We start from the raw sequence: 27,862 nt of genomic DNA on the forward strand, positions 1-27,862 counted from the left end.
AAGAAAGAAAGAAAGAAAGAAAGAAAGGCAAACAATTCCTGGCACTAACCCCAAACTTTGGAAAAATCAAGACCCTCCAGTGTCATGAACTTAGTTTCAAAGAAGACTCTACAGACTTCTAAGTCGTTGAGCAGGTAACCGCTGCAGACTCGAGCTCTCAATCTCCGTTGCTTAGCCGTCACAGGTCACTCCTTCAGGCGCGACGCCTCCATAGGGGACAGGAACCACCTCTCCCGGGCACTGCTCCAGCCTCACAGTAGACACCTTCTTAGCGGCAACTTCTTGGGGGAAAAGGCACAGGGTTTGGGAAGATTTAAAATAAAGACAAGAAATCAGTGCACGTACCTTTTAGAAATAATTCCTCAATGTTTAACTTAGCAAACATTTTATTTTTTAGAGTTTAAAAAATTTTTTTATTTATGTGACACAGAGAGATCACAAGTAGGCAGAGAGGCAGGCAGAGAGAGAGGAGGAAGCAGGCTCCCTGCTGAGCAGAGAGCCCGATGTGGGCCTCGACCCCAGGACCCTGAGATCATGACCTGAGCTAAAGGCAGAGGCTTAACCCACTGAGCCACCCAGGCCCGCCATAGCAAACATCTTAGACAATGATTTATTTTTCCCCATTTACAAGACATTTGTATAAATATTCGGACGGCACCTGTGAGCTCCAGGGGATTCTAAACCTCGGCCCTCTATGCTTTTAAATTTGGATGATTCTCCGCTGGGGGCTGTCCCATGTGTTGTGCAGTGTTCAGAGCAGACCTGGTCTCTGCCCACTGGATGCCAAAATGTTCCTTCTCACTTGTGACAACCAAGAATGTTTCCAGGCGCTGCTGCATGTTTGCTGGGAAGCAGGCTCGCCCCGGCTGAGAATCGGGGCTCTCTGCTGAATGCAGGTCCCACAGAGCTCTACAGTGGCCGAGCCGCTCACCTGTCTTGTTTCAAAGCTCAGGGGATGATGCCACTGGAATGAGAAAAGCCAGCTGCTCACGGGGCGTTTGTCCCTGCTCCCGGCGAACCCACAGAGTCGGCTCGGGGTCACACATGGTGCTGGGCCCCCACCACGGGCCATGGCGGGATCCGTAACCATCCCCTCCCACTCTCCAGCGGATTCTTGTCGGCACAACTTTGGAACTTAAAAATAGATGGCTGTAAATCTGATTATAGTCGTCCCTCTACCCAGTTCCCAAATGACTCTCGAGAACACCCAAGGAACGTCACTGGCTGCCCATGAGAAGGGCTGATACAGAACCCGCGCTCACCAGGGCTTCACCTGTTGGTTCAAGGTTGTCTGAAGGTGGGTTTGCTTGTGGTTTCCTGAAGCATTCTGGGAGGGGGGGCGGGGAGAGCACTCAGACCGGGTCTTGCGTATGCAAAGGAACTTGGACTTGTACAGACCTACCCCGAAAGGCCGGGTGACCTACAGCTGACCCACCAGCACAGCAAAGTAGAAGCCAGACCACCACCCAGATACAACAGGTTAAAACCCCTGGAATGCAAATCAAGTATTTTTTGCTACTATAAACCGGGTTACTTGTTTCCATTCATCCTTTGCTTAGGGAGCTGACCATCCAAAATACGAGACATGTTTTAATATGCCCATTTTTATCACTGTCCCTTTTTAAACCTATGGGGGCCTTCCCATTTCTGCCCTTCTGGAAGGCGAGCGTCCAGTGCTCCGCGTGCCCTTCACGACCAGGTCGGGGCGATGCTCCTGTTTCAAATGCCAGCATAAGGCCCAGCAGGAGAGGCTGTCGGTGCGGACCCACTTCTCATCCCTCTGATTTTGTTCTCATTTAGTTCAGGGTCAGCGTCCAGGAAGCTCAGCGTTGACGCGGGCAAGGTGCTGCCACCCAGCCACAAAGGCCACGGCCAGCGTGGAAGCAGGTGCACTTGAACTCTGCCTCACGGCCAATAGTCACCAACCAAGGGTGACATTTTCAAAGACCCTTCCGTCCCCAGTCATTTGGTCTTCTGGTGAAGAGAGAAGTTGGCCAAAGGTTTTTAAGAGGCTTGAATAGATAGATGATCCAAAGAAAATACTGCATTTAGGTGTCAAGAGAGCCAGCAGGTGTCTAGCCAAGAAGTCACACATTTATATGGATGATCTGGGGTCCAACACAGAGTGTGGATCCCGGAAACCTGGCCCTTGGATCTGTTTAAAGTGGTCGAAAGATTGGAGTTGGGTCTCTTTTCCAATAAGGGCTGGGTTCGGTATTTGCCTGTTTGGTTAAGTGGGCATGAATGAGCCGGGCCAATGCCAGGCCTGGTGTGGGCTCACGGGCCAGGCTGCCTTAGGGGAGCTCGGCACAGGTGAGAGCTGGCGCTTGGTAAACAATCAGATAGGGCGCCTGGGTGGCTCAGTGGGTTAAGCCGCTGCCTTCGGCTCAGGTCATGATCTCAGGGTCCTGGGATCGAGTCCCGCATCGGGCTCTCTGCTCAGCAGGGAGCCTGCTTCCCTCTCTCTCTCTCTCTGCCTGCCTCTCCGTCTACTTGTGATCTCTCTCTGTCAAATAAATAAATAAAATCTTTAAAAAAAAAAAAAACAATCAGATAGACGGGACGCTGAGTACCAGGTGGGGATATGCGAAGCAAGGCACAGTCCTGGGCTGTACGTGGGGTGGGGCTGACCTGGTCGGGGTCAGAACCGAGATCTCCGGGATCCAAAGGTGAGATCTTGGGGATCCATGGGGGGAGTCAGCAGGAATTCCAGGCAAAGGAAAGGGGAAGTCTGGCCTGGTTGGAATTGGGGGAGCAGTTTGGTTGGGGGCCCTAGACGGTGGGAGTGGCGAGCCAGGCCCGGAGTCCCGGTCTTCAGAACGCTGAGTGCACAAGAAAGGGGTTGATGTGGTTGATGATGGGTAGCAGGGACAGAGGGGAGAGTCACTGAGATGGGGTCCCAGACATCTTGGGGAGACAGGGTGGACCTGGTCCCACGTCTGTGGCCTTGAGAAGTGGGTGAGGGCACTGCCAGTGTGTCGCGGCCTCAAACACCAGCACAGATCAGGGTGGCAGGAGAGAACGAGGCTGAGGGTGTGAGGGACAGCGACCCCGTTGGAGACCACAGAGAGGGGATGCTCGCCAGGCAACGGAATATTTGCTCCCGGCCTGGGGAGGCTGCACAGGGGCTGCCGCGGGAGAGGGTGAGGGTTGTGCGCACAGATGGGGGAGGGGGTGCAGGTGTGGACACGGGTGCAGGTGCAGGGACACGGGCACAGGTGCGGACACGGGCGCAGGTGCAGACACGGGCACAGGTGTAGACACGAGCGCAGGTGTGGAAGTGATAGAGGCATGGCGGTGATGCAGCTGTGGACTCGAGGCGAGGTGGGAGCAGGGGTGGGTAGGAGGAGAAGTGGAGGTGGCTGGGGGAGCGGGAACACACCAGGAGGACGAAGGCATGTGGAGCAAGCAGGAGGGGACCGGGTCAAGAAGAGGGTGACCCTTCAGTGGTGCCCCAGCTGCAGAGCAGGGAGAGGCCAGTGGGATGTGGTAACAGGGAGCCTCAGGGGACCTCTGTGGTGTGAGGGGCAGATGCAGGGGCCCAGGAGGGGCAGGAGTGAGCCCGCCGTGAACGTGATGGGAGTTTCATGGGCCAGGGAGGGTGGGCGTCGTGCGGGGGTTCATTTTTCCTTAGGACACCTGAGTGTGCGCAAGACTGGCAGGTGGGGGCAGGCTGGGTGTGAGTGACAGGCTGGCGGGAGGGGGAGGGGACGCGAGGAGGTAGAACAGGGAGGCGGGTGGCAGGCAGAGTCCCCATGGGGGCTCAGACCTCAGATGGGGGCGGGGGGGTGGGGTTGGGGACTCCTCCGGAAAACCATGGAAAGTGGTGTTTTATGACATCGTCAGTGAAAAGACAAATCTGGTCCAGGCTGGCTCCGTCATTTTTATATCCGTCCTGGGACGCTCATCTCTCTTCCGAGTGTACCCTGCAAGCACAGTGGGCCAGCTTGTGCCTGTGGATGGAGAAGCCGGGGAGCTGCGGGAGGACGGCCGGAACCCGGGTCCCAGCTCTGTCCTGGGTGGCAAGACGCGGGAATGTGGAGGAAGGTCTGAACAGCTCGTAGTGCCCTGTCCGGAAGAACTCCAGTCCGACCACCTGCCTGCCAAGCATGGGGACTGGTCAGTGCGAGCAGATCTCAGATACCCCATGGGATATACTCACCCTAAACAAGTATCCGTTGCTCATCCGAAATTCAAAGTTAGCTGGGCAGCCCCGATTTTATCTGGCAGCTCAGAAGCAAGGAATAGGCTGTCTGCTACCCAGAGGAACATTCACCGTCAAGGACGGGGGCTGGGATCCAGACATAGGGGATTTAGGAATGAGGGTTTCGGCCGAACATTTTCCCTTCGTTTTCACCATATGGTCATGTGGTTTCCAGCCATGCCCCTCAGTTTAGAGACTCTCGTAGGACAGGAATGGAGAACGTAAGAGATTGCGTCTGTAAGAGTTAGGTCTGTCCCCTCGTGGAACAGAACCTTTCACAGGGAAGATGGGACACAGGCCCTTTTTGCTCTAACCTGGGAACACACGTCTGCTCCCCTGAGGCCAGCGATAAAGACTGTGATGCCCACAGTGGCCCCAAAGGACAGAGGTCCCCATCCTAACCCCCCCAAACCTGTGACTATAACCTCATGTAAAACAAAGGTCTGTGACAATCTAATTAGGTTAAGGGTCTCAAGATGAGATCATCCCAGATTTTTCAGGCACTACATCCAGGGACAAGCGTCCTTGGAAAGAAGAGGAGAGAGAGAGGGAGGAAGGCTGGAGTGAGGTGTCCACAAGCGAAGAGAAGCCTGGAGCCACCAGCAGGAAGAGGCAGGAGAGCATGTCTCCAGAACCTTCAGAGGGAGCACAAGCTCTTCTGACACCTTGAGTTAGGACTTCCGGGCCCCAGATCTAAGAGAGAGTGAGCCTCCGTTGCTCTAAAGCCACTCAGTTTGTGGCCACCGCCACAGCAGCCCCAGGACCTTTACACGGCACCTGCCAGTTTCAGGCAACAGCCCGCTGCCTTGAGAGGGGGCAGCCTTCCGCCTCCTGAGCCAGTCCCGCCAGGAGCCCCCGTGACGGGTGTGTGGAACCCACCAGGGGGCGCTCTGCAGCTCAAACAGGTGCAGAAGCCACTCCGCCCACTGGGCCAGGGACCACTCCCACCGCTGGCGGTGAGGGGTGCAAAACGGATCTCAAAACCTGCCTGAGGTGGTGGGGGAGGCCACAGCGTGGGCCCAGTACACACTGGTGCATCCCCTGCGCGGTAACACTCAGCGCCCAGGCCGTGATCCCAAGAAAATCACTCTCAGATTAGAACCGAGGTTGTTGAAAAAGTTACCGTCTTCCTGGATGGCCTCTTTCCGGACGGCCAGCTTCCTCTTGGTTCTTCTCACTTTCCCCGAGACAGCCGGCTTTCCTGGCCCCGCGCCACACTTCACCGAGTGTCTCTGCATGTTACTCTGTTGGAGGAATGACACGGGGCACACAGCGGGTCAGCAGCATGGACAGAATGCCATTTAGAATCCCACGGGTAAAGTCCCAGCCATTGGAAAGCAGGGAAACGTGCGCCAGGTATATTCTTTTTCTTTCTTTCTTTCTTTCTTTCTTTCTTTCTTTCTTTCTTTCTTTCTTTCTTTCTTTCTTTCTTTCTATTTAACCTAAATTGAGAGAGTGAGCAAGTGCGTGCGAGTGGGAAGAGGAGCAGAGAGAGGGACAAGCAGACACGACATGGGACTCGATCCCATGACCCTGGGATCACACGACCTGAGCCAAAATCAGGAGTGGGAAGCTTAACTGACTGAGCCACCAGGTGCCCAATGCCTGGTCTATTCTTGTACAAAAAAGGTGGCTTTTAAGAAAGGGGACCCCTCTGTTGCTTTTAGGTCTAGCCAAAAGTGAGCTTATTTAATATACATATATTTATAAAATCTGTATATTTATAAGTATATATAGAAGTCCATGAGAAGACATTTATTTTTCTGGAATCTGTCTACTCCCCCAAGCGAGGCTTGATGTGGAACCAGAAACTGAACAGACTGTCAGTTTTAAGAAAATCCATCACACACCATGTGAGTGTCACTGCCCCGCCAGGCTCTCTCCCGACCTACCGTGCGCGGAGTTTCTGAACGTACACACAACCCTCAGAATGAAGAGGGAAGTCACAGGTTTCCCGGTCAAGACTATGAACGGTGCATTCTCACACAGGAACACCCACGACGACGTAAGCTAGAAATCTTTCACTGTTTGGGAAGTTCACATGGAAAGTGAGATCCTGGTGACAGGGCAGTCCACTTGCCGGTGAAACAACTCCTCCCACCTAACTCCCCCCTCCCCCGGCTTCAGCGTGGTGCTCTGCCGGACTGTCCTGGTTTTTATGGGTAGAAGGGGAAGGATTCATGTGCAAGCGGAGAGGGATGGTACGGGTTATTGAAACTTCTTCCGTTTTGGGTTGGGAGACGATGACCCAAGAGTCAAATCCAGTCGGCCAGCTGTTTTTGAAAACAAGTTTTCTGGGGGTGCCCGAGTGGCTCAGTGCGTTAAGTGTCGCCTTTGGCTCAGGTCATGATCCTGGGGTCCTGGGATCAAGTCCCGAATCGGGCTCCCTGCTCAGCGGGGAGCCTGCTTCTCCCTCTGCCTCTGCTGCTCCCCCCGCTTGTGCTCTCTCATTCTCTTGCTCTCAGATAAATAAATAAAAGATATATATATGAAAATTTCTGGAACACTGCCATGTCTATTCGTTTATGAATTGTCCATCTGTGGACGCTTTTCTGTTACAGTGGTAGCTGGGTGAGAAACCCGTTTGCGATGCTGAAAACATTACTTCCTGGCCCCTACAGGAGAAAGTTTGCCAGTCCCTGACTTAGATGCTGATTCTGCACAAACGAAGCCTTCTGGGAGCAAGGATTCTGTGGAGGATATGACGATCGCAGTGTCCTCTTCCCCAGCAAAGCCCATACTTGTGCCCACAAACACACAGTCTCCCTCCCAATTCACGAACCTCATGGCTGGTGGCTCTGGATGTCGGCTTTGGAGTAATGAACAACCAAAACCACACCCAGCCTCTACAAGGTAAGTGCGCTAAGATACTAAATAAACCGAGAGGACAACGAGGTTATTTAGGACTCGGGGCAGAGTGACAGGACAGACAGCCGTGTCAGCAGACTGTTTCTCAAGAGAGGAGGGACCCGCCATTCGGAGTCCAGAGCTGGGGTCCTCACTGGGGAGAAAGGACGCCCACAGCCCTACGACATATTCTGGTGTGGAAACCGCTGTGTGATGAGGAGTGGCAGCTGGTGAACGATGTACTTGCTAAAAATTAAATTGGATTCAAGTATCCAGATATGCACATATTTCTTTATTTTTAAAGACCTCATATTTTAGGGCAGTTTTAAGTTCAGAGCGTAACTGAGAGGGAGACATGGTAAGATTTCCCTTATGCTCCCTGCCCCCCACGCGCACAGCCTCCCCCACGATCCGCGCCCCCACCAGAATGGGGGGTACTTTTGTTCCAACCGATGAACCTACATGCACCCTTCACAATCACCCAAAGCCCGTGGTTTACATCGGGTTTCACACTCAGTGTCGTTCGTTCCGTGGGTGTGGAAGATGTCCGACGACCGCGTCCATCATTCCGCACCCACGGATTAGCTTTGCTGCCCTCAGACTCCCCTGTGTTCCACCGGCTCATCCCTTCCTCCCAACCCGTGGAAACCACCGTCTTGTTACTGTGTCCGTTGTTCTGCCTTTTCCAGAATGCCCTACGGTCGGAGCCGTAGAGTGCAAGCCCTTTTCCCTTAGTAGTAAGCGTTTAAGGTTTCTCCGTGTCTGCATGGCTTGATGGCTCATTTCTTTGCAGCCCTGAATTCTCTTCCATTGTCTGGATGGACCCTTTTATCCACTCACCTGCTGAAGAACGTCCTGGTTGCTTCCAGCTTTGGGCGATTACGAATAAAGTGGCTACAGACATCCGGGAACAAGTTTTTATGTAGATGTAAGTTTTCTACTCCCTTGGGTGAACAGGAGTGTGACTGCTGCACGGTATGGTAAGAGTTCGTTAAATTTAGAAGAAATCACCAAACTGTCTTCCAACGTGGCTGCGCCATTTTGCACACCCACCGGCAAGGCCCACGCACACCTGCTGCTCCCCGTCCGGGCCAGTGGCTGGTGTCCTCAGCGCTCTGGATTTGGGCCATTTTTGATAGGTGTGTGGTGGGGTCTTGTTTTATGTGCATTTCCGGATGACGTATGACGTGGAGCACGTCTCATGCGCTTACTTCACACCCATACACCTTTGGCGAAGCGTCTGTAAAAGTACTTGCCCATTTTCTAATTGGGTTGTGTGTTTTCTTAGGGTTGTATTTTCAGAGTTCTTTGTGCATTCTGGGTCCCCGTCCTGTATCAGATGTGAGTTCTGCACATCTTTCCTCCCTGCCTGGAGCTGGTCTTCTTAAGTCAGAGGTCGTGCATCTTAGTGAAGGCCGGCTTCCGCAAGATTTCTGTCGTGGGTGGCGCCTTTGGTGTCGTCTCTGAAAAGTCCCCGCCCTTCCCTCGATTTTCTCTTGTTATCTTCAGGAGTTTTATAGTTTTTGCATTTGACATTTCGGTCTGTGATCCATTCTGAATTAAATTTAGGGAAGGGTGACAGGTCTCTTTCTGGATTTTTTTCCATGCGGATTCGAGTTCTTCCTGCACCATCAGCTGAAAAGACGGTATTTTCTCCACGGCGCTGTCTTTGCTCCTTTGTTGGAGATCAGCGGACAGGAGGTGTGGGTCTGTGTCTGGGCTCTCTGTCCCACGGACGTGTGTGTCTGTTCTGTCACCAGCCCACAGTGCCGTGATCACTCCAGCTTCACGGTGATCTCGAAGGTGGGCAGATCTGTCTGCAGCTTTGTTCTCTGGTCCTGTGTCGGCGATGATCGTTTTTTTGTCTCCCCACGTAACTCTAAAACCATTCTGTCGGTATTGGAAAAATAATGTGCTGGGATTTTTTTTTTTTTTTTTTAGATTTACTTATTTTGGGAGGGCACAGGAGGGGTGCGGGGCGGGGGGAGACTCTCAAGCAGGCTCCCCGTTGAGCACGGACTCCTGCGACCCTGAGATCACGACCCGAGCCGACATCAAGAGCCGCTCACCCGACTGAGCCACTGGGCGTCCCTAATGCGCGGGGGTTTTGAAAGGAATGGCATGAATCTGTAGATCAAGTTCTAAAGGACCGACACTTCGACATTGTTTTCTTATCCATAAACACGGCCCGTTCTTCTCCATTTATAAGGTCTTCCTTTGATCTCATTCATCAGAGCATTTTTCTTTTCCATTGTAGCAATTCTTCGTGGTTCTTTCATAGAATTTCTCTCTCTCTGCTCACCTCTCGTTGCTCGCCCGGTCTCCTGTGCCGTCGACTTTATCCATGAGCGCCCTCAGCGTGTTGATCAGGGCTGTTTTAAATTCCGGGTGGTTCCGACGCCCCTGCCATGCCTGGTTTCGCTGTTCTGTCTCTCCAGATTGTGACTTTTCTTTTGGGATGCCTTGTAATGCTTTCCTGATAGCTGGACTTGACGCCCGGGGGAAAGGAGCTGCTGTAAACAGGGCTTTGGTAAGCGGAGGGGAGGTGGGGGGGGTGTTCTGTAGCCCGTGAGCTGGTCTCACTGTGTCCGTGAACCAGGCCTCTGGACCGTGAACCTCACAAGAGTTTCTTGGCTTTATTTTCCACCTCAGGTGCGACCTGATGGCTCTTGTGGGCTGGAGTCGGGGATCTCCCTTCCGCCCGGGCACTTAGCTCTGATGATATCCCATCGGGTTAGGCTCTGGTGAGCTGGTTTCCCCAGAGGGAGACCTTGGTAAGGGGAACAGAATGTTCTGGGGTGATTCGGATCCCTTCTTCCCCTTCCCCCTGCTGGAAGGAAGCAGAAAAGGATTCTTTTTCTGATGTTCACCGCGGGAGCCTGGTAGGGCTCCTGGTGGTAAGACTCACAGGACTACGGGGCCCCTGTGAGCGGGGCTGCGGTTTCTAACTCGGGTGGTCCCCCTGAGCGGGGCTGCGGTTTCTAACTCGGGTGGTCCCCCTGTGAGCGGGGCTGCGGTTTCTAACTCGGGTGGTCCCCCGAGCCTCCAGCAAGTCCTCAATTACCGTTCAGGTCTCCCCGCTCCTGCGCTGGTTCCCGTGGAGGCCTCTGCCCGCGAGTCTCCCCTCTGGGCGGCCGTGACTCTGTGTTCACCTGTCCGTCTCCATTCTCCGGGCCAGTGCTTGGCCCCGTGTCCTCCCCTCTCCTACAGATCCTACAAGAGTTGATTTTTCAATCTATTCAGGTGCTTACTTGTTGTCAGGACAGAGTGAGAACTTCCAAATGGAACCAAAAATGGATTAATTTTTTTAACAGTTTTATTGAGATTTAATTCATATACCGTACAAGTCATCTACTTAAATTGTGTAACTCAGTGGTTTATTCCTAGTGTCGTAAAACCGTCACCACCATCAATCTGAGAACATTTCCGAAAGAAACCCTAAGCCCTTAGGGTTTCCATGTTCCCCTTTCCATGTTCCCTCCCCCAGCCCCTGGCAACCACTAAAGCTACTTTCTGTCTCTGAATATTCTCGACATTTCCTAGAAAGGGAATCATAGAATATATGGCTTCTTTTAAGGTTCACCACGTTGTCACGTGCATACATACCTCATTCCTTTTCACGGCTGTGTAATATTCTGCTGTGTGCATGTACAGTGTTCTGTCCATTCATCAGTTGATGCACATGCCAGTAGTTTCCACTTTTTGGGGTTGTTTGTGAATGATACAGCTATGAATTTTGTGTACAAGTCTCTGTGTGGTCCTGTGTTTTCAGTTCTTTTGAGCATACGCTTAGGAGTGGAACGGCTGAATCGTATGCTAACTCTGTTTCACTTTTTGGGAAACGGCAACTGTCTTCCAAGGTGGCATCACCATTTTCAAATCCCACCGGGGCTCTAAGAGGGATCCGATTTTTTCACATCTTTTGTCCTTTGTCCATCTGTCTCCTTTGACTGTAACCCCCTCAAGGCCGGCCGTAGGTGTTCCCACTGTGATTATGCTCTGCATTTCCCGAGCAACGAACAACGCTAAGCATCATTTCACACACTCACGGGCCATTTGTAGGTCTTGTTTGAAGAAATGTCTGTTTAGACCCTTTGCTCATTTTTCACTGGGCATTTGTCTCTTCACCTTTAAGCTGTAAAAGGTCTTACATGTAGGCACACCTCAGTTTACCGTACGCTGCTTTACTGACCTTTTAGGAACTGCATTTTTTTATAAGTGGAAAGTCTGTAGCAGTCTTGCACCGAACAAGTTTACTGACAGTGTTTACACTTTGGTGATTCTCATGATACTTCAAAATTTTCATCGTTATTGTGTTTGTTATGGTGATCTGGGATCAGTGATTATAACTTGCTGAAAGCTCAAAGGATGGTTCGCATTTTTTAGCTGTAAAGTATTTTTAAATTAAGGTCTATGCTTTTTTTTATTTTTTATTTTTTTATTTTATTTTATTTTTTATAAACATATAATATATTTTTATCCCCAGGGGTACAGGTCTGTGAATCGCCAGGTTTACACACTTCACAGCACTCACCATAGCACATACCAGGTCTATGCTTTTTTTTAGACGTAATGCCATTGCATACTTAACGGACCACAGCATAGCGTCAATGTTAACTTTCACATGCAACGGGAAACCAAACATTCCTTCGGCTCACTTTATTATGACACGTGCTCTACTGTGGAACCGAAGCCTACCCTATCTCCAAGGCACGCCCGTATTCTAGAAGCAAGTCCAAATGCACTTTCTTGAACGCAAGAAGAATTTTCAAAACTTCTGATTGTATGTTCCGAGGAAGTCTATGAGGCGGACTCATTCTTTCTCTGTTTCCTGGTTCTTCACACTGAAAGGGGGAATCTTTACGATGCTGAACGCGGCTGTGTTTGGAGTGTTGCCATTACTTGTATTAGAAATTTTGAACTTGAGTATTAACGCTCCGGAATTACCCAGAAACACACAAAGGGAAAAAATTAAGCTTTCTCCCCATGAACAGGGTCAGCTTCAGATCATTCAGACACTTTTACAAAAGCTAGCCGGGAGCACATACATTGTCTAGGGATCTGGTCCATCATCTGTGCTGGTTTTTCAAAGGCCACAAATTCTTCCATACTCTTCCTTTCAAAAAGGAACCCCATCCTCCACTCTTGAATGTGGGCTGGACTTACTGATTTGTTTCTAATGAATACAGGTAATGGGTCACTTTGAAAACTAGCTGACAAAGGGCCCAGTGGCTTCCCCGTCTCTCTCTCCCCCTTGCTCGGGGTCAGGAGGAACAGCCCAATGGAGAGGTCCATGTGAGGAACTAAGTCTCCTACCAACCGCCACGGGAGGGCGCCATCTTGGAAGTGGAGCCTCCAGGCCCGCCAGGCCTTGGATGACGCGGCCCCCAGTGGACAATAACCAGACTGTAACCTCATGAGAGATGCTGAGCCAGACCCACCCAGCCAAGCCCCTCTCAAATTCCTGCCCCACAGAAAATGTGCAGTAATACGTGTCTGTTGTTTTTTAAGCCACTAAGTTTAGAGATAACTTGTTAGATGATGACAGATAATGAATACAGTGCCTAAAAAATAACATGGAAGACTAAAGGTATTTCTTTTTTTTTTTTTAAAGGTATTTCTTAACAGAGTACCAACAACACTTTTGTAAGAATGTCTCTGAGATGTGCTGAAAACTGCATCCTGTCTGAGAAGCAGCCTAAATCTAATTCACAGGAACAATGTTAAAATGTTACTCCAAAAGCAGGCGTCCTTGCAGATCCTGGGGAGTATGTGAATTCCCTAAACGATCTGCTGGATTTTCTTAGCAGAACTTTTTTTTTTTTTTTTTCTCAGAAGGGGAGACCACACTTTCATAAGATTTTCAAGAGCTCGGTGACTCCGAAAAGCTAAGAACCACTACCCTCTGGCAGGACAGACACTGCCTTCAGCCCTGGCAAGTTTCTATAATTGGGTTTAAACTCCCCGAGTTTCAGAGCCTGTGAAACAGAGGAACCTCTTCGAGGAGGATTTACTGGGACTTAAGTAAACTTACCCAGCGGGAGAAGCCTTTGCCGCACGTGGGGCATCCGTGAACGGCCGGGATGAAACTGGCATCGTGGTATTTCTTGAAGTGCGCGTTTAGCAACTGCTTCTGCCGGAAACATTTACTGCACGAGAGGCAGGTGAATGGCTTCTCCCCCGTGTGGGTGCGGATGTGAACGGTCATATGACGTTCCTAGGAGGGAAGGCGAGGGAGACAAGCCGCTGAGCGACTCACGTAGATAGTTTCGTCCTTGACGTTATTTTATACTTTCCCTCCCTCCCCAGCGAGCAGCGCATGGTGAGGAAAAACGGCAGCGCACACACTGTCAGGGCGGCATTCCTAGAGTGGAGCACAGACTGCCCCACCAGGAACCAAACTTGCCCGCATCCCCACCGCCAGGCCACCAGCGAGCTCCCAGCAGGTCCCACAGCCCCTCGAGGCCTGTGGTGGAACGTTCCTTGGGGAGTAAAATGATAATCACTAGGACAAATCTTACTATCTACTGAAAAGCATAAAAGTGATCAAAGCTGTTCTCAGTGAGGAAATAACCAGAAGTTTTAACTAAGATTTACTTGAGTATATAACTGGGAGAAGCAGGACACAAATACATATAAAGTCAAACAAAAGTACCCATTTTATTTATTTTATTTAAAATGCGACGGTCTTGCAGAGGAGACACATGCCCACTTCTAGGTTCCTGTTTGAAACTGAACTGTGTTTCTCCAAGGCTCTCTCTTATGAGTACTCTGTTCCCCACAGGCCTTTCCTCGCACCCTCCTTCCCAGACAGTGTGGCCCAGGTGGGACGGAGCAACCCTGTCCCGGGAGGAGGGTGAGAGGAAGGGCGAATGGGGAAGACGGTCCTTTTTGTCAGCCCAGTCTGCTGACCTATCTTATACTTTGAGGGAATCTTTTACCTACATGAATGATTTTGTAAAATAGTGGACTGACTGGTCATCTGGCAGATCTCAGTTTATTGAGTTATGCAAAGCTTCCAACTGTTGACACATTTCATGAAGCTCTATGAAGAAATGCTTCCTTAAAATTGCTCCAGTCTCGTTAGAAAAGTCTTCATTGTTAGCAAGCTGTCAAGCTCCCGGTGGTGGAAATACAAATTTCTAATTGTGTATTTCCTCTTGACAGCTGAAATCATATCTTTGGCAACACATTTTCCTGGAAGTGACGGACTCGTTTTATTTACTTTCAGAAAAAGGGCAGAGTGTTGCCAAATGTCTGAGACGGAAGAGGCGAGTTTGTCGCTCGTGTTTTCAAGTGGGAACAGTGGTCCAGGGAAGAAGGGGTCCGGGCTAGTTGAGCTAGCAACTCGGACAACCCGCTGGGTGCTTTCCTCCCGCCTGCCGCTGGGTTCCGGGAGACCGCAAAGAGAAAGCATGCACGGGGAGGGAGGAGCGGAGAAGAGAGATTTCTCGAGCAGATGCCTCGCTGAGCGCGGAGCCCAACTTGGGGCTCGATCCCACGACCCTGAGATCATGACCTGAGCTGAAACCAAGAGTCGGACGCCTCACCGACTGAGCCACCCAGGCGCCCCTCTCAACCATACTTTTAAGAACCGTCGCTTTGACATGTTGGACCACTGCTGCTTTCTGGTTATTCTGAAAGAACAACTGTTCAGTATTTTCACGGCGACAGAGGACCGCCTGCAATGCTCCCGTCTTGCACACACAGCAGCCTCCCTCCGCCTCCCTGAATCACCTGGGACCTCGTACCTGCTTGCAGGCGTAACTGCAGTGTTCACACTTGAACCTCTTCTCATTCTTGTGAGTCTTCTGGTGCTGAATGAGGGCGTAGCGTTCATGGAAGGCCGCGGAGCAGCAGCGACACTTCATCTCTGTAGCCTTGTACGTGTGCAGGTTGCGCAGGTGGACACCTGAAACAGAAGGGCGGGCGCTAAAACCGTGTGATTTCTGCTGGCTGCTCTCCTGAGCCCTGTGTCGGCGCTTCTCGGTCTCAGCGCTGCTGGCCCCAGAAGCTGGTTTCTTCTCGGGGGAGCTGTCCTGGGCTGTGGGGAGTTCAGTGGCGTCCCTGGTCTCCACCCAGTAGATACCAGCAGCATCCTTTTTCCCCAGTTGTGACAGCCAGAAGGCCTCCAGATACTGCCAACTGTCTCCAGGGGAATGAAATCCTTCCATGCTGAACTCTGCTCAGAAGGCACCTTGTCCTGGCAGGTCCACGGATCACCCCTGCACTAGGCAGGGAGGTCCTGCGGAAGCTGCGGCACAGCCGACCCAACGTGGTCACTGAACCAAGTGCCCTGAGAACCTGATCACGGTGTAGGCGGGTTTTCAGGGTAATGTTAAGGCAGTTTTGCATAACAAAGATAGGACCTCTCTAACCTAACTTAAAAAAAAAATTGAGATGTTCTGTTAGAAGTCGATGCCCTGCTTTCTTCCTCTGTTGTCACTGACCTAGGACGTGCAGTGAGGTCTGATTGGACGTACTTTAGAATAATTTCTACCGAACTGAGTCTCACGCATGGTGGTCTGTGGCCCTTTGGGGGAGAGGCCAAACCCCAACGGACAGCTGGAGAAGGTCCACCCGCGATGTGCTGACCCAGTCACTGGGGAGCCTGACCTCCCTGGCGGGGGCAGGCAGGAAGACTTCCGGAGTTCGCAAAGCATCTCACCGGGTCCGGGAGGGGCCCCCTACCGAGATGAGGCGTAACCTATATCATTTTGTTGTGCTGGGAACAGATGTGTAGCCCTTGTGCCCTAAAAAGTCCCACTAGGCTGTGTTTTATGGCATGCCAGTAACTATACTAACGTTGACAGAATGTTCCAGATTTTAAAAAAAAGGTTAAGGCTCCAAAAAACCACCCTCACTGTTCCAGAAATGTTCTCAAACTGTGCACCTCATCTCCAGACGTTCTCCGGATGAATCCGTGACTTGTACTTGTGCTAACACGTTCTGAGTATCACGGTGTTACACGCTTTGGCAAGAGAAGTGAGATCAGGGAAAGCGGGAAGCCCAGGATTCCCGGAACAAAGGGGAAAGGCTCATCGCTCACCGTCGCTCCCCTGCTAAGTCCTGCCCAGTTTTCCATGGGGGCAGGATCAAACCCCGACTCCTAAATCTGGCATTCAGCGTCTCTCACGGTGCATCCCTTTCTCGCTCCGTGCTGTCTCGTGCCATGAAGAGGGCATCCCATGTCACGACAAGGATGTCGGGGCACAGGCTGGCCCCTTTTACTGAAGCGAGTCCCCTAAGGGGAGGGCTGTTTGGGTTCTCCCTTTCACAACCTCAGCTCCCGGAACGTTTTAGGATCACAGGAGGGGTCTAAGAAAGGTCCGCACAGTATCACTGATGAGAACTTTAAGAGTCAGGCCACCTCTGGACACCCGGGCCCCTCCTAGCTCAGGGGACCGTGGGGCAGTTCACGCGGTGTCTCTAAGCCCCTCCATCATCGAAGCCCCTCCACCGGTCTCGAAGACCCTCCACCATCTGTAAAACCAGGCTCAATGTGGAACAAAACAGTAACAGTGGAAGTCCTTGGAGAGCTAACGTACGTGTGACTGACTGCTTAGTAGGTGTACCCGGAAGTGAACGGCTTAGAGCCACGAGACACAAGCCACGAAATCGCACTTCTGCCATGTCGCCACTAGATGGCACCACAGGACCGCTGGGAAAAAACCCTCTTCCACAGTGGGTCCTGCAGACCAGGAGCCTGCCTGTCATCAGGCCCAGGGCTCCATGGCTTTCCAGGCTGTGCCCCCTAAGAGCCAACCAGTACTGTCCCTAAAGGAAGTTCACGAAGCCAGACACTCACGCAGGTCACTCTTCCTTGCAATGACGGTGGCGCAGTGCGGACACTGGTACTTGGGGACGTTCTCGCTGTGCTTCTGTACGATGTGTATTTTCAAGGTGCCACTCTGGGTGAAGCGAGCGTGGCACACGTGGCATTCGTACGGCTTCTCGCCTGTGACATGGGCGACAAAAGTGACCCTCTGCACGGGGGCTTCGCCTAGGAAGCCGGGATCCCCTCCAGAGGTCCCTGGAGCTGAAAGCCTTTCTTTCATCCCCGAGGCTCCTGTCTCAACCCCTTCCTTGGATGCTTAACCACATGATTGGAGCCCGAACATTATGTCGAGCACAGCTTGTGGACAGGGGCTCAGACAGGCGGCTCTCCCGCCATCTGGGAGCTACTGGTCCCCGCCAGCCGCCCGTGCCCACCCTGGTCTACAGAACTGAGACATACACGTAAACACAGTCTTCGTACAAAGAATTTACGTAAAGTAAGTGCTACAAATACCACCTAATCCACTAGTCCCGCTTCTGGGTATTTAGTGATTTGGAAAGATACGTGGCCCCCTGGGTTTCCTGCAATGTTACTGACGACAGTTTTGAACTGTTGAAGCTGCCTGCCTATCTGAGAGACGAACGGGTAAAGGAGAAGTGGTGCGCATGTATATGTATTTACACATAAAATGGGATACTGCTCAGCCACCAAAAAAGAATGAGATCTGCCATTTGCAATGACACGGTTGGGCCTAGTGGGGGTCACACTAAGTGAAAAATTCAGGCAGAGAAAGACACCGTTGGATTTCTCCTAGACGTGGGCTCTATGGAACAAAACGGATAAAACAGACTCATGGATGCAGAGAACTGGAGGTGGGCAAGGAGAGCGGGGTTGAGGGACCGGCCGACAGGGGAAGGGGATTAAGGGGTATGAAATTTCAATTATAAAATAAACAGGTCACGGGGATGTACAGCTCGGCCCGGGGCGTGTGGTCGGCAGTCCCGTATTCACATCGTGCATGTCAGCTTGTGCGGGGGCAGAAGGGGACTTAACGATGAGCATTGAGTAAAGTGTGTGACCGGACAGTCCCTCTGTTGTACCCCTGAAACGAGTGTGTGTGTCTACTACAGGCCCATGGAAAATAACTAAAAAGTAAAGTAAGTGCATGAGGAAACCAGCACGCTTTCTATTCTGCCTTAAAACGGGAGGGTCAGTGAAGCAGGGGACGGACATCCTTGACGCAGCCCCGGAGGCAGACACTGGACAGCGGTCCGCTCCCCCCCCACCACCCCCGCCGTGGGCCCCCCAGGGCGAAGCGCACGCAGAGGGGCTGCACAATTCCCCAGAAAGGATGGAGACGCCCGCTCTGACGTCTGCGCCTCCCGCGGGCCACCAGGAACGTTCTGTCCGGGCTCCCGTGCCACGGGGATGCCGGGCCGAACCCGCTCATGCTACCTGAGTGCGTCCTCATGTGCCTCTTCAGCTTGTAGGTGTCCTTGCTGGCGTAGCTGCACAGAAGGCACTGGAAGGGACGCTCCCCCGTGTGCGAGCGGATGTGACGCTTCAGCTTGCTAGCCTGGGAGACAGACGAGGGGGACGGGGCGGTCAACACTTATGCGTCATGAGCACCTCCCATGAGTCAGCGTCACAGAAGATCTGGAAATCGCTCCGACCATAACGTGTGCGGATCGCATGCGCCCACCACAGTGAACCAGTCGAGCCTTTCTTTCCCCCGCTCCGGGGTGATGTTTTCCGTCTGATGTGCACGTCTGAGGTACTCGGTGGGTGAGGAGCAGTAATTTCGAGAAACTCTCAGACCCACCACACGTTACAAAGGGAAGGCCGAAGTCTGGGGTTTTCGTCTCAGAGGCAGGTTTAGATCCGCGCGCAGAGGCCAGAAGACGAATGTTTGCGTAAATAACGCAGGAGCCTTGAAACAGGGTCTTTGATGGACCACAACCTCCCCGTGAAGCATTTCACAGAGACGGGCTGTGTGGGTCCTAAATGGCACACGAGTATTAGTGTTTCTTTAGAAGAAGAAACTTTTTTTTTTTTTTTTGACAAAGATCACAAGCAGGCAGAGAGGCCGGCAGAGAGAGAGGAGGAAGCAGGCTTCCCGCTGAGCCGAGAGCCCGATGCGGGGCTCGATCCCAGGACCCCGAGATCATGACCTAAGCCAAAGAGGCTTTAACCCACTGAGCCACCCAGGCGCCCCAAGAAGAAACTTTTAAGTAAATGGAAGCATCTTCTAATTTGACTAATTATACATCCCAGGCAATATTAAAAGGTAAACCGCATATTCCCTCTGGTTTAATCATTTTTCTTGTCTGTTTGATCACCTCTTAGAACTGTTCTCCTGTACGCCCTCACTGCGGGCCCTTATCTGCCTTCAGCAGAACACGGGGCAATCAGCCACCCCTGGGTGACCGCTGTCAGAGAGCTGGTGTCAGCCCTAGCTGCCATCTTGGGAAAGCTATGCCTGGTCTGGCTCCTGGTATGGGACAAGCATGCATAAGCCTGGAGAACATTTCGAGAACCACAGAAGACAGACGGAAAACAAGGTCCGAACGGGGAACTTCAGCTGAGAATTTTAGAAGCAAAGTGGATGTCTTCGAGTATATGAGAAGGCAAAAGAGAAAATTTTAACAATTATAGCGGGAAAGGTTTGGTCAGTGGAGAGAGCAGCACAGGCAGCTGTGGGCAGAGATGTCCTCCGTGGCTCCCAAGGGAGCAGGGCACGAGGGGCGTTCACAAGCTTTCAGGAGTGTCATAATCTGCCCACAGCTTGGACACATTCCTGCAGGCCCCAGTGTCAAGGGACAGTGCGGGGGGAGCTTAGGTGTCTACAATGCCCCCTCCCTTGCAACAGAGCAGCAGGGCAGGGGCAATGGCAGTGGCGAGGGTCCCTTCATTGAGGCCGACCTCTCTTCGGGCTGTGTGTGGACGGCCCACCCCGAGACGGCTCTCTGCCGACACGCAAGCTTGTGCTGAGAACCCACAGAGCACCAACAAGGGGGCGGTTCGAGTCTCGGAGTCTCGGATGGCTTTGTGCTTTGAAACCTTCACTGCGTGTTTCATACACAGCCACCACCTTTCACTCCGATGACAAATAATTTTTAAAAATAGTAACAGTGGGAAAAAAAATGCTTGGAACCAAATCCTGACCCCGTCCGTGAGCTTCCCTCATTTACGAAATGGGGTTGCGTCATGTATTAAATCCCAGCCCTCCCCTTTAACTCTGTTCCCCGCAAGTGTGTGATTCGTCCCCAGATGGGCTCGGACCCAGGACCCAGCGTGCACGGAACGGAGAGCCATGCAGCGCTTCACGGTTCCTCGCAGGGAACTGGCTTGGCAAAGTAAGTACCACGGATGTCTGTCCTTTCATTTGGGGCATGGCTGAGCCGCCGGGAAGGTATAAATAAAGCAATCTGGTTGAAAGGACCATAACACACCACCGAGGTTTGAGGAAGGTGGTCTCCCTGTGCCTGAGAGGGAAAATGGGCTACATCTGATTCCTCCCGCAAGTTGCCTCGTATCTGCTCGGGTTCCACTGAGGAAAGGCCCAAAGTTGCAATGAAAGCTCTGAATGGTTCTGTGTTCTGTTAGAGCAAATACCCTTGGATATTGTAGAACAGAATAAACTCCATAAAACATCAGATAGGACTTTCTAACACATTTAGGAAACATTTCTCAAGTACAAGTAATTTCATTTGTAAATTTGTACACTTTTACTGTACTTTTGTTAATTGGTAATCAAAGAAAAAAATTCAATTTTCTTTCTTCCTTTTTTTTTTTGAGAGAGAGAGATCGCACAGAACTCACAAGCAGGGGATGGGTGGAAGGGAGAGGGAGACGGAAATCTTAAGCAGACTCCACACCCAGCAGGGCTCCATCGCACAACTAAGAGATCGTGACCTGAGCCAAAACCAAGAGCCAGACGCTTGACCTACGGAGGCATCCAGGTGCCCCTCCAACTTTATTACATCCAGAAAATAGAATGAATATTACTTCCTGCATAGATTTTGTATGAATAATATCTTTAGGGAAACTTACTTTTGTAAGAGAGTCTATTAGCGTGAACTTAACTTTCATGTCCACTTCTTACTAAGAGCACCCTGAAGCTTCAAGTACACGAATGAACTTACTTCCACGCTGGCGTACTTGCACATGGAACATTTGAAGGGCTTCTCGTGAGTGTGTTTGTAGCGTCTGTGTCGGACCAGTTCTCCGCTGGTGACAAATGCCATGTCGCAGTCGCCGCACTTGTAGGGCCTGGTTCCTGCAAAATCCCACAGTTTATCCTATTAAACAAGACGCAACCACACGTTCTCTGAGGAACTTATAACCTATAAATCAGACTCAGTTTCAGAATGCTTTAAAAATTAAGAAGAGGCCCTTTAAATCACAAATACCCCAGACATTTAGGAGAAAAATCTTTGTAACATTTGATGTTTTGAGGCAAAACTGAAGGAAAACTAAATGTTAAGCATGTTATTTTAATATGCCAATAGATAAATTTCACATTCATACATAAACGTTAACACTTATCATTGACGGGAAATCTCCTTCTCCTCCGGTATACCTGTGTGGGTATTGACATGATTCCGCAGAAGAGTGACGGTGCGGAAAGCTTTCAGGCAAAGGTGACACATATGCGGCTTTTCAGTGCTGTGGGTTTTCATGTGACGATTAAAACTCGAAATTCTAGAAGAGGTGAACATGCAGCTATCACAGCGAAAGGTTCGCTTTACTTCTGCAAGAAGGAGAAGATAAAGAGTTTATGTATTTGTAGAAATCTTCCTTGAGATGCTCAAATTTCATGGAAACACACTGACATAACTTGGCACATCCTTTTTTAAGCATCATGGGGTAACTCAACAAAACACATTCCATGCAAATGGCACTCAGAAGACCTGGTACAACTCTAGTAATAGACAAAGCAACACCTTAAGACAAAAATCTGTTACAAGAGACAAATGAGGATATTATACAACAACAGACTCAATCCATCACAAAGGTGGAATAATAATAAACATATACGCGCCAAATAACACAGCCCCAAAATACCTGAGGCAAAAATGGACAGAGCTGAGGGTAGAAAGAAGCACTTCAGTAACAGTGGGAGATTCAACAACAGAGAAGACAATTAGAGTATCAGCAAGGAAACAGAAGATTTAACGCTATCAACCAGGCACGACAGACATCTACAGAACACTTGACTCAACAACAACCCAATGGACATTCTTTGCAGGTACATGCAGAACATTTCTCAGGAAAAACCATGTTTTAGGCCACAGAACAAATACTGATAAATTAAGGGTGCCTGGGTGGCTCAGTCGGTTGCATGTCTGTCTGTCTTTGGCTTGGTCATGGTCTCAGGATCCTGAGATCGAGCCTCATGTCAGGGTCCTGGGATTGAGCCCCACCTTGGGCTCCCCACTCAGCGGGGAGTCTGTTTCTCCTTCTCCCTGCCCCCTGCTTGTGCACTCTCTCTCTCCCTCAAATGAAATAAAATCTTTTTAAAAAAGTCAATAAATTAAAAAAGCATAGAAATCGTATGCTTTCTGACCATGATGACCTGAAATCAAGAATCAATAAAAGAAGAAAATTTGGAAAATTCATAAACATGTGGAAATTAAACAACGCACTCACAAGTGACCAGTGGGTCAAAGGGGGAATCACAAAATCACTGTGGAATACTCAGCCGAATGGAAGAGAAACACCACATACCAAAGCCTACAGAGTGCAGCCAAAGCAGTGCTCAGAGGGAAACTTTTAGCTGTAAATACCTACACTGAAAAAGAAAAAGCATTTCAGAGCAATAACCTAACGTTATACCTGGAGAAACTAGACAAATAAGAGAAATCCAAACCCAAAGCTAGCAGCAGGAAGGAAATCATGAAGATTGGAATGGACATAAATGAGGTAGAAAACAGGAAAACAACAGAACTGACGGCAGCAGAAATGGGTTCATTTAAAAGATCATCACTGACAAATCTTCACCTAGACTTGCAACCAAGAAGCAAAAGAGAAAAGTCAAATAAGCAAAATCAGGAAGGGAAGTAGAGACAGGACTATCAACTGTACACAGGGTAGAGGTTATAAGAGAGTACTTTGAACGACTGTATGCCGACGAACCAGATAACCCAGTGAAATGGAAAATTCCTAGAAACACACAAACTACCGACATTGACTCAAGAAGAAATAGAAAATCTGAATAGATGTTTAGCAAAGAAAAAGATTGAATCATTAATCAGAAAACTACCCACAAAGAAATAAATCCCCAGGACCAGAAGGCTTCAATGGAGAATTCTACCAGATGCTTAAAGAATGAACATCAATCCTTTTCAAAGTTCACACACGAAAAAGGAGGGCACTTCCTAATTCATCCCATGAGGACAGTGTTAGATACTGAAGCCAAAGTCAGCAAAGGAAAACTATGGACCAATAAGGCTTATAAATATAAGTGGAAAATTTCCAATAAAATACTAGTAAACCAAACCCAGCAGTTCATTAAAAGGATTATGTACTGAGACCAAGTGGAATTTATGCCAGGAGTGGAAGGGCGGTTCAACACAGATAACCCATCAGCACAACACACCATATAAACAAAAAGAAGGGGAAAAAAACCACCATCATCTCAACAGATTCAGAAAAAGCACTTCACAAATTCCAGCGGCTTTCATGATACAAACCCAACAAACTTGAAATAGAAGGTTAATGGGTTGAGTTGTGATCCCCTAGAAGAGACACTGAAATCCTAATGGCAAACATCCGTAACGGTGACCTTACTTGCAAATAGGGTCTCTGCAGGTGTCATCAAGCTTATGATCATATTGGATGAAGGTGGGTATGACTGTGCCCTTAGAAGAAGAGAAGAAACCCAGGGAGAGACACACAGGGGGAGGGAGGATTTTACATGACAACAGAGGCAGAGTCCAGTAACGCACCTACGAGCGGGGGGGGGGGGGGGGGGGGGGGGGGGGGGGGGGGGGGGGGGCCGTGATTGTGACAATGCCAGAAACTAAAAGAAATCCTGGAACGCATTCCTTCCTAGAGCCTTCCAACACCATGATCCCGGACTTCCAGCCTTTGAGACCATGAAGGAACACCTTCTATCCTCTAAGCCATCTGACCCGGTGTGTTTGTGGCAGAGGTGAAAGGAAGCAAAACTGAAAAACGGGCAAAAGATTTCCGTAGACCTTTCTCCAGAGAAAACCCATAATGGCCCAGAAGCACATGAAAATAAAACACCTTGAAGTTAACTTCTCACCGCCTTCCTACGCCATGATTAGCACCAGGGAAACGCAAATTAAAGCCACAATGGGGTGCTCTTTATGGCCATTAGAGCTCTAATTTTTTTTTTTTTTTTAATGGGAAAAAAGTGCTGGCAAGAGTGTAGAGGTCCGGGAACCTTCTGCACTCCTGGGGGGAGTGTAAGTCGGTGCGGCTGCTGGGGGAACCGGGAAGTCCTTAAAAACTGAACAGAGACTGATCACACACCCGGCAATTCCATTCATTCCTCCGTACACGCCCCAAAGAACAGGAGGACAGTGCACAAACAACAAGGCGTGCGCGCTTGCGCCCAGCAGCACGACTCACGCTGCCTAAGATGCAGACACAGCCCAAATGGTGACGGATGGACGGAAGCGTACACGAAACCCGCGGTGTCCCCACGACCCACGACCACTCAGGGACGAAGGACCGAAGCGCTGGTAACGTTCAGTGAAGAGGTCTGGACACAGAAGACCACGAACTCTGTGTGTCCGAGACCGCGTACTGTGTGTGTCGAGTCCGTTTAAACGAAGCGTGCAGAGATGACTGCTAAGTGGGTACACGTCTCCTACTGTTTTTCTTTAGATTTTATTTGTTGACTTATTTGGGGAGGGCATGAGCAGGCGGGAGGGGCAGAGGCAGAGGGAGAAGCAGACTCCCCACGGAGCAGGGAGCCCGACATGGGGCTCGATCCCAGCACCCCGGGAATCATGACCTGAATCAAAGGCAGACGCTTAACCCACTGAGGCACCCAGGCATCCCTGCGGCTCGCTTTTCTCTGGGGGACGAAAAGCGACTGGAAGTATTGGGGATGGTTGCACACAATTTTGAGTAGATGAAAAATAAAACGAGCTGGGGATTGGGAATTTGGGGCGATCTCTTGATTTAAATACGCATGAAGGACGATGTAAATGTATATATATTACAGCAAAGATTGCAAACTCAGCTGTCTACTGAAGCCAGAGGCCATGAACCCGAATGAATGACTTGAACCACACGGAGGGAGGAGCAGCAGCGCGACTTTCGAAATAGGAGTCCCCGCCCGGCCCCGGACACCTGTTGCTGGGAGGAAACAGCCACATGTGGCCAGAGATGACTTTGTACAAATGAGTTAGAAACTGAGATTTGGGGGGTGAGCCCTCTTGCTTTAAATAAGAGAGAAACTAGTATTTTCTAAAAAGCTAAAAAAAAGTAATTTTTGAGGGTCGTCACGCTGTGGGCTGCCGCCACACACCCTTAGTTTTAGTATGACTTGAACTAAGCTTCAAGGTCCTTCCTAACGTGTCCTAATCCCCGTCTCGGAGCACCCACGTGGAGCTGCCCACCCTTGCGCTTCCGGAGCTGCCCATGGACCGCTTCCAGCTGCCCGGAGCGGGTCCTTACGGTTTCCGAGTCCTCTTCCCTCTCCTCACCTAAACATTCCCTCCCTACAAGATGCCTCCGCGGCCTCCTGGACGTCACTCCTTCTTCTGGCCCCGAGGCCCTTGCCCTCGCCTCCATCAGGCCCGCGCCACTCCCCCCCACCCGGGGCTGCAAACTGGGTGCGGATCAGGGACCCCCTTCTCTGTGTCTACACGGAACATCGCAGGAGCGTCTTCACTCTGCTTTGAAAACATTCGTGTCCAAGACGCCAGCTCTTTGGGACTGGATTCACAACATGGAACATCACTTCAACATTTCTCCCATTTCCTGGCAGCCTGAAAGCCACTAAGTCGACCACAGAAAATCTCAACCACCACCTCGCGCCCCTATGGAAAAACGGCGGCCCCCTCGTGTCCACCATCTCCTGGGCTACGAACTGGCCTACCCTTTGCCTTTTTTGTTTTTTTTGGCGAGTCAGCTTTGTCAGCGTGTCCTTGACCTGATGCGGGCGTATCTTCCTGTCCTTCCACGTGTAGGTTTGAAATGGTCAGCACGATTTCGTCTCCTCCTTCATCTCCCGGAGTTGCCTCCACCAGGAAGAGCTGCTCTCCCGCCTGGGGCTCGAACCCGCCTTCAGCCAGCGGCCGGTCCTCGTCCTGGCCTTTCTCAAGCTAACAAACGAAAAGTGAGCCTTCAGACGCATGCGCTCTCTTAAATGCCATTCGATTCAACTCTTTGCCTCCATGAAACCACAGAATACAGAGAAAAACACAAGAATTAAAGCAGCACAGAAGATCATCTATGGCCGTCAAAATGCTGACGCTATAGTTCTTAGGCATCCAGGGCTCAGGGATCGAAACAGAACACTGTTTTTTGAAGCCACAACACGCCTTGCAGTGTCCTCCTTAGCGTGACTTTTTAAACTCTTAGAAAAGAGCAGGAGGTCTTCCAGGATTTTCCTGGGGCAGCCTTTTCACTGTGTGTAACTGAAACTGCAGCTTCTAGCTCCCTTGTCCCTACCTGACCATGCACAAAGGGCAACCAAGAAAGTAAGTTCAAGTTGTCTGAGTCCCACCCTCCACCCCCCCAACCCCCCAATTTGCCACCCCCCTTCCCCCTCCCGAACCCGCCAACCCCCAACCCACCAGCCCCCCCCGCCCCCCCCAGGGTCTGTTGCTTCACACCAGCCCTACCTTCAACAATCCAGGGCTTTCTGCCAGGCTCACCACAAACTTGCTCTCTTCGCTGGCCCCGGCCAGGCCGCCTTCCAGAACGTGCAGCTCCATTACCTGCATCTCCTGCAGCGAGTACACTTCCTCCTGGAGGCTGATGGTGACGCACGGCGGGGCCCCCTCACCCAGCCAGAGCAGGGGCTGCGGCCCACCACCTGCCTGCTGGATGGTCACCTGCACGCCGTCCTGGGGCTGCGGGCTGAGCCAGCTGACGTCTTCGGAGAAGTGCACCGTCTGCAGCGTCAGAATGTGCTTCTCACTCTCTTCCATGGTGAGCAGCGGCTCCTGCTCGCGCTCCGGCCCCTTGGCCTGGAGGGGCCCGTAGGGGCACAGGGCCTGCCCATCTCCAGGCCCGGGGGGCTCCCTCCCTCTGTATGCTCCGTCTTCCTCCTCCTCTAGTAGGACTTCTGGGACCAGCTCCGGTGCTTTGATTTTGGTAAACTGCTCGGAAGGGACAGAGATCTCAGTCCCTGCCATGGTGACGTGGCCTGTGTGAGAAACCAGAGAGCGGTCCCGGAAGGGCCCAGTGGGGTCGGACCAAGACACGACAAGGTCCTGGCCTCCCAGGAGTCGATTCCGTCTAGGCCTAGAAGGAACAGAGCCTAAACAGAGTTTAGGGGAAGGCAGGAGTAAGTCCGGAAGATTCTAGAACTACTAAGTTTGGGCCCGAGTAGGCTTTTGGCAAATGCACATTTCAGGCCTAGCAAGGTGGGGCGCCAGCGGGGTCTGGGCCGGTGCACAAGGCTGGGCTAAGGAAACTCGGGCCTGAGTGGGCTTTCAGCAAATGCACATACTAGGACCAGGACTAGCAAGGTGGAGACTGGGCAAACTCTCCACCATTACACAGCTCCAGACTGAGCACCGTCTCCGCCACGCGGCTGGTGAGCCTCCAGCCTCCAGCTCCTGCAAACTTAGCCGAGCAGGCTTCAGACCCCGCACGCCCATCCTCTGGGCCCGGGGGCGCCCCCACTCCCAGTCCCATGCCTCCCCGCCAAGCCGGGGCCTCTCCCCTGGGCCCCACCCGCCCGCCCTCGTGGGAGCAGCCTGCATTCTGGAGGGGGCTGGAGTCTAGTCCCTGGCGCGGCCCCTCACCCGGGAGGCGTGGCCTGGGCGCCCACCCCACCCGGTCTTGGTGGCCGCTGCCTCGTGCCGCGTGCTGCCCGC

The 27,862-nt window shown here is 51.3% G+C and overlaps 1 protein-coding gene across 2 annotated transcripts; it reads right to left on the minus strand.

The window, feature by feature from the left end:
• CTCFL (CCCTC-binding factor like) lies at positions 1–27,862 on the minus strand. Of its 2 annotated transcripts, none has more exons than XM_047745448.1 (11): positions 27,791–27,862; positions 26,660–27,186; positions 25,912–26,137; positions 21,412–21,582; positions 20,975–21,108; positions 18,285–18,405; positions 16,860–17,009; positions 14,803–14,963; positions 13,086–13,268; positions 5,328–5,448; positions 1–278 (listed from the first exon to the last, which is right to left on the minus strand). In XM_047745448.1, the coding sequence occupies exons 2-11, from the start codon at positions 27,173–27,175 to the stop codon at positions 172–174; spliced, it is 1,890 nt and encodes a 629-aa protein (XP_047601404.1). In that variant the 5' UTR covers positions 27,176–27,186; positions 27,791–27,862; the 3' UTR covers positions 1–171. The 2 variants fall into 2 exon arrangements, with proteins under 2 accessions (XP_047601404.1, XP_047601403.1); XM_047745447.1 differs by having other exon boundaries at positions 1–281.

The sequence above is a fragment of the Lutra lutra genome, chromosome 9 (genome assembly GCF_902655055.1).
Source record: "Lutra lutra chromosome 9, mLutLut1.2, whole genome shotgun sequence".
NCBI lineage: Eukaryota > Metazoa > Chordata > Mammalia > Carnivora > Mustelidae > Lutra > Lutra lutra.